The sequence below is a fragment of the Lactuca sativa genome, chromosome 2 (genome assembly GCF_002870075.4).
Source record: "Lactuca sativa cultivar Salinas chromosome 2, Lsat_Salinas_v11, whole genome shotgun sequence".
Taxonomy (NCBI): domain Eukaryota; kingdom Viridiplantae; phylum Streptophyta; class Magnoliopsida; order Asterales; family Asteraceae; genus Lactuca; species Lactuca sativa.
This window is the reverse complement of record NC_056624.2, coordinates 95107379-95118548: the sequence shown is the minus strand read 5'-3', so window position 1 is coordinate 95118548 and position 11170 is coordinate 95107379. Positions and strand designations below refer to the sequence as shown.

The window sequence follows — 11170 nt, the reverse complement described above, 5'->3', positions numbered from 1 at the left end:
ATGATGTCTGTGTGAAGTTCTGAGATTAGGGATAATCAAAAGATGATGGTGCTGATATCTTCATTTTTCATATATCAAAGCTACCATCGCCACCGTCGGAATAGCCTTAAACCTAGTGCCGATCTAGAAAAGTCCTCTGATTTAAAACCCTAGAACCAACCATCGTTCGGTGATTTCTAGGTGGAGATCGAGGTGGTGGCGGAAAGTAGTGGCATTCAGAAAAATCCTAGCATCAAACTTGAAAACTCCTCCACTAATGTGTGTTGTTCTTGAATATGTATGTTCATAAGTGTGTGTATTGAAGAAGCCCAGAAAATATGATGTGAGTATATGTTTTTAGAATAGCCCATAAAATCTGTGTATGTGTTTATGAAGATACACATGTTCTTCACTATTTGTTTATGTTTATATGATGTTCTTAAGTTCCTGAAAGACAAACCCAGATGGACAGATGGGGTAGAGAGATATATCGGGTGGGTAAGATTTTTTTTTAATTAATTAAAAATAATAACATAAATATAAAAAAAACAAATATGAGGGTATAATAGTCTTTTTAAGTTGATAGGGACCAAAATCACTAAAAATATCCAATTTTGGACCATTTGTGCACCACCAAAACTTTTTGGACCAAAACCACATAATTTTACCAACCACAAGGACCATTTTTGTAATTTTGTCTAGATTTAACCATGGCTACCCAAACTATGGTGGTCAATGGATTGCTCAAATTCCCGATGCTTAGTGAGCTCCTAACATGACACTACCAATTGTCAGTTTCCCCTGTTAGCCGGAAATGGAAATGGGTTGACTAGTGACGGTGAGTAGCAATTTTTTTTTGGTTTTAAATATTACCCAAAAATTGTAATTTTTTTATCTTACTCAATAAGATGAGATAAATGTAAAAAATACATAAATGCCCTTCTATTTTAAATCTTGTTACTGTGGCACAATTTTAGTAAATTGTTATCAATTTAACATCTTTACTCGTCTTTTTTGACCGACAAAAATACTCATCCGTTTACAAGGGTTGGCATGATGGAACTATTCCATTTAAGGTGATTATAGAATAATTTGAAGAATAACTTCTACTCCAATGAGCTTTGTGGTTTTTATACTCTTAGGAGCCATAACAAAAAAAATTCAATAAAAAGTTATATTGTCACTATTAATGGTGTTTTTTTGGAACTACGTAACACTAGCTTACTGTTATATATATATATATATATATATATATATATATATATATATATATATATATATATATATATATATGGGTAAAATGAATATACCTAACAACCTTATATAAGCTTAGATACCTAACCACATTATACTACATTGTTTTGCATTATATTTCTATTGCAATCGTGTAAGGTTCTTAAACTTCAACTCTTAACTTGATTTACTTCCAAGATTTTCAGACATTCACTATTATATTCATCCTACATCATTTGATTTGTAACGGTAGTATATGAAGCCCACCAAGGGGTCTCCGATAGAAAGACGTCATTTGAAGGAAGATAATGGTGAAAGTCCAAAGATTTTGGAAGCAATCAAGTTATAAGGTTGAATTTTAAGAACTTTGGATGATTACAATGCAAATATGATACAAAATTATGTAATATGATGTGGTTAGGTACCTAAGCTTATATAAGGTTGTTAGGTATATTCATTTTTCCATATATATATATATATATATATATATATATATATATATATATATATATATATATATATATATATATATATATATATATATATATGACACAGGTCTTAACCTTGTTTTGAAAGAAAAGAGGGAAATTATAATCACACAACATTACTTAGATGATGAAGACTGTAAAAGTAAGTAACATTAGTTGAATCAAAACATTCAACTCCAACAGAATAGTAGAGAGAGTTATTCAGTGTTAGTTAATCGCCATGTAATCCAATAATCAGTCAGCATTCAAGCACTGACCTTAACTCCATAAACGAGGAACAGAAGGTTTCAAGATCTTGAGCCAACTTCTCTGACAACATCCCATTTGTCTCCTCCACCAGCATACCACTCATTTTCTGCAAACTGCTCCTTCTTTCTCCCTGTAACTCTTGTTCTCTTTTCATCTCCATCTCCATTTCCTCTCTTAGTATCATCATCTCTTCCTCTTTCAGTTTCCTCTTAAACAAAAACTCCACAAACTCAATCAACAGATTCTCGAATTCCATTTTTCCAGTTTCTTTCATCTCCAACACAATCTCTCTCTCCTCGACCACGGTTCCAAGCTTGGTTTCCATCTCCTCCATGGACTTGGTGCACTTCTGGATCTCCATTTCAGCAGCCTGGATTTCCCGATCCAGATCCCGTAACTTCCCGCTAAGTCTTTCCGATTCCTTTCTCACAGTTTCCAGTTTTTCCCGATCGTGATTCATTTGAAGTTGTAGCTTCGTCTTCTCCTCTTCCGATTTGAGTAATTCGGTTGCCTTGCCGCCGATTTGCCAGTTTGTGTTCTCAACTTTGACGTTATCTATGGCCAGGAGAACTGTATCCTTTTCTCGTTTCTTATTCTCTTCCTCGATTTTCAGTTTCAAAGTTGCTATGTTGTTCTTCAACTCTGCTTCCGATTGTTTAATCTTCAAATGTAATCGCTCGGTCTCATCCTTGGTAGCTTCAAGACCCGCAAATTCTTTCTTCTTCAATTTCAAATTCAACGATGACGCATGTGATCTGGCCCTCGTCTGAGCTTCACGCTGTTCGAAGTAACCAAGAGATGAAGAGAAATTCGCCATGGAGAATCGTAGTGCGGTTAGCTTTCTCTCGAGCGCGGTTTCCTGTTCTTTCAGATCGGAAATAATGAGATTATACGACGCGTAATCCTTTTGTTTAATCTCAACCATAGATTCCAGTGACTGTATATCCCGTGAAAGCCGATCAATCTCGATAATTCCTCTCTCGAGGGACCTAAACAAACCGACGCTCTCCGAAGACTTTGAAAGCGTTTCATGTGCTTTATCTAACTTTTCCCGGAGATTAACGAATCTGTCTTCTTCTACCTTTGGTTCATCAACAAATTTGAAATCTTCAACCATCCTTACCTCCTCCATGGGACTGGTAGAAGGTTCATCTAGATCAAGAAATTCGCTTGTTCTCGGACTGGAGCATTGACTGTTAGTGTGTTCCTCTTGCTGCACAGCCACTTCTGCTAGATTTCTTCCACAAGATAAAGCAAAATCTTCGTCCAATTTGATTTCATCCCCTTCACAAACTTGAGATCCAAAAGCGTGTTCTTCATTGCCTATATCTCCATCACGGCTTTGAGGTTCAGTTGAAGAGATGATTCTTTTCAACTCGTCTCTTTCTTGCATTGCCTTCTCATACAATCCCATCAATTTATCGTTTTCTTCATGCATTTCAATGAGCTGATGCTCTAAATTCTCTTTTTCTCTTTTCAAGTTCAGTTCAAGTTCCTTTTGAGCTAAGTGGACGTAGTCATCATTTTTAGCCTCTTCAGCTTTGGTGATGTTCTGTTGACTGTCTGCAACTGCTCGCTCATAAAGTTCAATTAGTTTATTGTTGTCATCTATTAGCATCTTGATTTTTGTTCGTAATCCATCATTTTCTTTAGACAATATGATTGCTGTTTCATGAGCTTCTGCTTCTCTTTGACTTGCAGCTGCAATGGCGTCAACCATGGTTTGTAGCTCTCTTTGATCACTTACAGCCACAGTGGGTGTGGGCGTAGTTACTAATGGGAACTCAAACTCTGTTTTCTCCGTGTGGCGAGGAGTTACAGGGTCCTGCAAAAAAAAACATTAGCAAATCATATCAAGAACCCAAACCAATGAATCCATGTGTACAATAATACATGGAGACATTGAACTGGACCTGGACATGAGATAGATGTCTTTCAATGGGATTTAGTTACCTTGAGGCTGAAAAAGTCGCCATCTCTTTGACTGTCCATCATCATGTCAATGCCAATATCAAAACTTTTTTCCTGGTTCAGTAGAACAAAATTGGTGCATTTACATTACAATTGTGAGGAAGAAGAAAATTAAAAAATGAAAAATGAAGCCAGAACCAGAATACATTAAAGAAATAACATATTGAGTCTGTATTGGAATGGCTTGCAAATAAATTATAATATACCTTAACTTGTGGAATCTCTGATTCATGCATTAGTTTCCAGTCAAGTGCTTCCAGCAGCTGCATATTATGCAACAGCATTAAAGAAGTGTTAATTGCCATTTGTCGAAAAGGATAAATAAGTAAAGTAACTTTGGCAGAAGTAGACCTTATCCTCAAGTATCATGATCTGTTCTTTCATGCTTTCCTGCTCCCCTTCCTCATAAAACGACTTTAATCTGTATTTTATGGCACAGAGAGAGAGAGAGAGAGTTACAAGCATGAAATATGTGATCCACTCAAAGTCATATTTGGGAATGTTTTCAGAGATGTATTACTATTGGAAAGCATAAATAAAAAAATAAAAAAGCAAGGATGAAAACAAAGTAAGTGCCTTCTGATCTCTTCTTTCAGTCTAAGATTTTCCATGGCAAATCGTGTGACTTCTTGGTTCCTATCAACCTGGGAGCGTAGGACTTCTAACTCCTTTAAATGTTCTTCTTTTTCTTTTAGCAAGTGCGTCTCAGCAGAGATCTTACCAGAGACCACACCCTCAAGCCTCTTTACTGCAGCCTCACGAAATCTTAATCTCATTTTCAATCCCTGTATCTCATCTTCCCTTTGTTTTGCCTACAAGTACCCCAAAATAAAGTAACAAACCTTCTAACTAAATCATATATATATATATATATATATATATATATATATATATATATATATATATATATATATATATATTCATGTAAGAAAAGGATTAGAACAAACTATGTTAATTTACATACCAATTGCATGGCAGCCTGGCTTTCAGCGGTTACTGCCTGCAACGTCAGGTCTTTATCTTTTTCCCTCCTAAAAGCACCAACAAGGGCTACTTCATATTCTTTCTTCTGCAAATAAATTACAATTTTTGTAGAATTACAACACACGGATAAGAATAAACAATAAATGAAAGTTGGAAACTGAAAATTAAAAAGTTTATGACTTTATTTTATCAGTGACAATAACAAGTACCTGAGACATCCGTTTAACAGCAGTAACTGGACTAAATGATCCCTGAAACCCTTCCCATCTGAAGCCTCCCGGAGATCCCACAGCCCAACCATCATTTTCATGATTCCCAGTTCCAGTTCCAGTTCCCCCATTAATCACGCTTTGCAAGTGAGATACTTCTTTCTAACAACCACAAAATCTTCAATTACAACCAACACCATAACATATAATTTAATTTGGTTCTTCCTATGACAGTTGCAAGACCACAAAAGAGTATGGAAAATTGAGCTAAAAGTCTAAAACCAACCTTAAGTTGTTGAATCTGCATCCTCATAGCAAGAACATCTCCAGAAGCATCTTCGTTTATTGTAGCCTGAAGAGATAAAATTCCACAGCACACACTCAGTAAGAATTGCAATTAGTTGAATGGTTGGACTACTAATGATAACTATTTATTATCACAAGGAAAGGCATGGCATGGATGGACATACATGATTTTTGATGTACTTGGCACGTTGAGCAAACTTGAGTGTGCTCAATGTCTCCAATGAATTGCTGCAGAGTCAGTCATAATACATTTGTTAATAATAATACTTTATGGCCAGGACTAGACAAGTTTTCTATAGCTTTTCTGGATGTTCTGTTCGGGGGGGGGGGGGGGGGGGGGGGGGGGACATGCATGTCTTTTGCACAAAAGAATTGCAATTTTTGTCCCATTCACATCAATTTCTAATGCAGTACAGCCTGTTATGTCATGTAATGTCTAACAAACCTAAGTGTGACAATATTCCCAATAGCTAAAGCTGTTATGATGTACATCCACTATCTATTTCGATTTTTCACCAATGTGCATCATTAGCTTTGGCAACCATGTCACCCTTAAAAGTCTGTGCTTTTTAAACATCATTAAAAGATCTCAATTTTAGTTGTAGATACTTAAAACAAAATAGTTTTTGAGATGCAATTGAACCAATTCTCAAGAAACCTAGAAACCATGCACTCACCAACTAGATGGACTGATATTAGCAATTATTGTAGTCTTTGAATTTCCTCCCAAAGAATCCTGAAATCAAGCAATCTACTGTATTAGTATTACATGCCAAAGTTTTTTTATAGAAAAAAAAAACACCAAACCTGAAGTAAAAATGTGAGCTTTGAATCGCGATATGGAACATGAAGAGATTTCCCATTTGATACATTGACAAGGTTCATGATAACTAGTCTGCATATGCAACATGCATGACAAATAGAAGAAAAATTAAGTTAAAAGTAGAGTTAATTAGAAGAAATGCTATTTTTTTTTATAAACTCAAGATGTGCATAATAAGCCTGAATTAAATACCCTAAAGTTGAAAGTGATTTGTTTATATTGGTGGCTTCTTTAAGACGTTCTCCTTCTGCACCAGAACTTTTCTGCCTGCATAATAACAATATGTATTAGCATACAGTCCAGGGACCATGTCAAAATCTACAAAATTTTATTAAGAATGAAATACAGAAGAAATTGAAAGTCTTCAAAAAAGTTGAGGTACATAGCTGGAACAAATGTGAAACTTGGTTACTATTTAATGAAATAGTGCAGATAACTTTAAAGGATATAAAATGTTCACATCCTACCTTTCAGAGCCTGCCAAATCCACAAGATTAAGACGGGCAAACCGATGATGTGTCACACCTTGAGAGTCCCACTATAAGAAAAGAAGTTGGTTAAAACTGAAGAGTATTGATTTGAATGACTATAGTAAAAACAATGAGAGTTTATAATCATAATTCATAATGACATGAAAAGAAAGGCTACTCACTTTACTTTCTATTATGCATGTAAACACACTATGAGACCGACTGCTTGCGCGATTCATATTTGTGGAGGCAACCTTTCTATTTGCTGCACCCTGAAATACAAAAATAACGAATGAAGAAAAGTAAGATATTTTAATGGTCAGTTTGGTTGGATGGAATGGAATAGACAGTGTCAAAGACCCAAAATGGGTAATGGAATGAATCATTACATTCCATGATTTGCATGTATAAATGGAATGAATACTTGGGGTAATTTAAATTACATAAGTTATGTTGCAACTTTTCATTACAGAATGAAAATAAAGTAAAAGAATCTACCCAGGCTAAGGAATGAAAATTAACAAGACAGAAAGGAATCACTTTTTTTCTTCAGAAAGGGTGAGGGTCCATTTCATTCCATCTAATAAAACAAACAGTTTGTTTATTCTAATAGAATGAATTTTATTCTTTTCCTGATTGTAACATAACAGAACATGATTTTATTCCAACATGCAATTAGAAACATAAACTATTGATACTGACTACTGAGAAGTGAGAACTCAGAGTGGACCTGAATAAGTTGTTGTATCACATCTCTAGCACTTGTAACCTCAATCTCCTTGAGATTATCAACATACACCCCTTTCTTAGTGTCTTCTCTTATCTGAAATATATACAGAACTTTAATATATTTTATGTAGCAAGAAAATCATAAATTGTGTTTGATACTTATTTATGATGAGTAATCAAACAAGAACTTTATGTCAATACACATGAGTTCAACGTTAAATTTGTAATGTCATAAAAGACCCATACAAAACTAGCTCTTCAATAATCATGTAATACTTCTATTAAAAAGAAAAGGGTTAAAGCAAAAAATAGCAATGTACTTCCATTGATTTGTTTATTATTGTATCCCACTTTCATTTCTTCCTATTAGAGCATTGTACTTTGGAGAATCTACCCAACTCTGGCAATGTCATCCAAAACAAAAGCAGTTTCACTGCTATAATTGGATACGAAGTCCTAATTGAAAATATATATATATATATATATATATATATATATATATATATATGGAAGTAGAATGCTATAATTGAGCAGATATTTCAAGGTCAATGCCTTAACAAGAATGGTTACAATGTTGTAATATATATATATATATATATATATATATATAGTAAACTAATAAAGGAAAGTAAATTAATAGTTGAAAAGGAGAGAAATAAAGTTATGGTAAGTGTGACCTGTAAATTGGTGGATGATGGATCTAACAGGTCAAGGATTTGCTCATTGTATATCTCCAAAAACGAGCATTTGCAAGTGTATTGTATTTTTTCTTCCCTCCGAGCCTCTTTTTCCTGCAAAACCTCGGTTGGACACACACATCAGTATCACATTAGATTGTGAACAAGATCTTTTATAAGAATCTCTACCATGACAACAGAATAACTTGTACAATTATTTAGGAAAAAAAAAACAAACAAACAAACTTATTGTACAATTTATGTACATGCCAAAATTCTCATCATAGAGAGAGGCAAAAGGAACTCAAGGAAAATTTTTAGATGAGTTTATATAGCATCCTACTTTTACTGCTTCCTATTACACCATTGTACTTTTATTAATCTACCCAATTATAGCAATGTTATACAAATACAAAGCCATTTTCACTGCAATAATTATTGGGAGTATAATGTCATGTTAGAAAAAATAAATAAATAACTGTTATATTTTGGTAGATTTTTTAAAGTACAATGTGTTAGTATAAAAAAAAGAGTGAAATACAATGTTGCAACAGAAAAAAAAAAAAAAAATGAAAGTAGGCAAACATATAAATGACAGTATGTTGTTATTTCTTGCATCTTACCTTTTGTATCCGCGTAAACAGATACTCAAAGACCCTAGGTGTCATCCCAGAATTGACACTATGTCTTCGAGAGCCTCCATCGATATCCCCAAGCATAGTGTGGGTCTTTCCACTACCAGTCTAAAGTTAAACAGTTACAATAATGTTACAAAAAAGTAAGTTTCCCCACCTAGAATTTTGCAAGAAGAACAAAAAATAATAAAAGCAAATTTTAGGAAACACCAACATAATCTCTACCCATAATAACAATGCAGTTACATTTCTTTCCTGAAAATAAAAACACCTACCCCAAAACTTGTAAAGTGCTTACAAGTTCATTTTCCATTTTCTATTACAAAAAGATAAGTATGTTACCAGTTTGGATAAGGAACTGCAGAGTGTTGTTATTGTGTGTAAATTAATGCAAGTAACTTGCTATTCTATTCTATATATAAAGCAGATTTCACATGTTTAGGTTACATATTGGGATTATCGGTGAAAAGTACATCTTTATTATGAGTGAAGAACCAAAGTATGTTGCTACTATGGATAAAAAATAACATTCACGGTATATTAGTAAGAAGAGTAAAGTATGTTGCTAGTTCCTGCAATTTGTCCATAATAAACTGTAATCTATATTAATATTCAATCAATCAATCAACTATAAGCAGAAATGTAGAAAATAGAACAAAAAAATTGGCAGACTCACTTGGCCATAAGCAAACATGCAGCTATTGTAGCCTCCCATGCAGTTTTCCACCATTGGTACTCCAGCAACTTTGAACATCATTTCCTACAATATTATTGGTTCATGAAAGAAACACACAAATGAAACACATCTGGCTATCATGTTCTTCAGCAGCATGTAATGCTTTGAAAGATCTACCCAATTATAGGAACATCCTCAAATACAAACCAATTTTAACTTATAATGTCCTAATAAATATAAACTTTAAGTAGTACAACGTTCTTGAATTGTACAATGCTGTGTAGAAAGAAAATTAAAAGTAGGATGTTATAATCCACAAATAAACAGAAGTACCTGGCTAACATGTTCATCAGCAACATGGTCAAAGGTAAAGCGTGCTTCTGGGGGACCAGTCCATGTAATAGTTTGACTACTTCCCTGTTTGACACATCTACTTGGTCCCTGGACAGCAATCTCAGAATCGCTAAGAGGACGTACTCTTATGATAACCTGCATTCAGTAACATTTCAGGAATAATTTTTTTAAATTTTGTCTTAGAAATTTTAAATTTCAGGAAGCTAAGAACCAATTGATCGTCAACATAGTTTATCAGAATAAAAATAAAATAGCTTGGAATGAAACCATGAGAAGAATCTATAAGTTATAAAACTTTGGCTAGCCTCGTCATTATGTTGAACTAATTTGTCAAATAGAAACCCTAAATCAGTGAGTAGTACCTGCACATTATGGTCTTTCCAGAAGGCTGGATCTTCTCGGAACTCAAAACTATCGTTCAGATTGACCGCAATAGATGAATAATCGCCCCTATCTCTGAAAATGGAAACGGCAGATGAATTCAAAGGCGTCTCTTTCATTACTGACTTGAGAAGATCTGGCGTGCCCCTGATCGGTGGCTGCATCGATTCCGATGGACGGCAATGTTCTTGGTAACCAAATCTAGTCTTGAAGTCGCTCGAAGTCTCAGAAATGTGTGGCATTGAGCTGATGAGAGAGAGAGAGAGAGAGAGAGAGAGAGAGAGAGAGAGAGAGAGAGAGAGAGATTTGGGTTTGGATTCAAATGGAGTGGGAGTGTGGAACGTTCGGGGGTTTCAACCTTTCAATATTTGAAAATTTTGAAATGCGGAGGCCGCGTCTGGTTTGAATTATTCGAGTCTAAAAACTAAAAAGTACATGTTTAGTCCCTCAACTCTTAACTTTAATCAATATTTTTCTTTTTTCCCAATTTTTCTATGTCGGTATGGTAATGCATAAATAGACGTAATTAAAGGTGTTTTAGGGGGTGTTTGGATAGGGAAAAAAATGGTGTTTAGTGTTTATTGTTTATTGTTTATTGTTTATTCCTATCATGATAAGTTAAGTTTAAGTGTTTTGATATAGATCCTTAAAAATCACTTCATTATGGTAGAGATAAACTAAATAAGTTTATTTTAATAAGCATCTCCCTCTTTGTTTATTTCTTATTCTCACGACAAATAATCTAATAAGCAATAAGATAATAATAATAATTTAATTTATCCAAACACCCCCTTAATGTGTAACAATTGGTTCCTCGTATGTATTTAAACTTCTAAATTATTTAATTTTGTAGAGCAACTCGACGAGTTGGTAGCCCCAACTCGTCGTGTTGAAATGTTATGGACCGCGTGTTTTAAGTAACCAACTCGACGAGTTAGGAGGCCTCAACTCAACAAGTTGTCTGGAAGAAATGAAACCCTAATTTCGGGGTTTTGCACCCTATTTA

General features: G+C 34.4%; 1 protein-coding gene across 1 annotated transcript; it reads right to left on the bottom strand.

The window, feature by feature from the left end:
- Positions 1-1800: 1800 nt before the first annotated feature.
- Positions 1801-10463, bottom strand: LOC111913787 (kinesin-like protein KIN-12E). The gene is made up of 20 exons (XM_023909499.3): positions 10146-10463; positions 9763-9918; positions 9430-9513; positions 8742-8861; positions 8119-8232; positions 7443-7535; positions 6895-6984; positions 6710-6780; positions 6435-6509; positions 6227-6314; positions 6097-6155; positions 5584-5647; positions 5400-5465; positions 5114-5275; positions 4885-4989; positions 4497-4732; positions 4272-4341; positions 4127-4183; positions 3903-3974; positions 1801-3774 (listed from the first exon to the last, which is right to left on the bottom strand). The coding sequence occupies exons 1-20, from the start codon at positions 10404-10406 to the stop codon at positions 1939-1941; spliced, it is 3879 nt and encodes a 1292-aa protein (XP_023765267.2). The 5' UTR covers positions 10407-10463; the 3' UTR covers positions 1801-1938.
- Between the last annotated feature and the right edge of the window lie 707 nt (positions 10464-11170).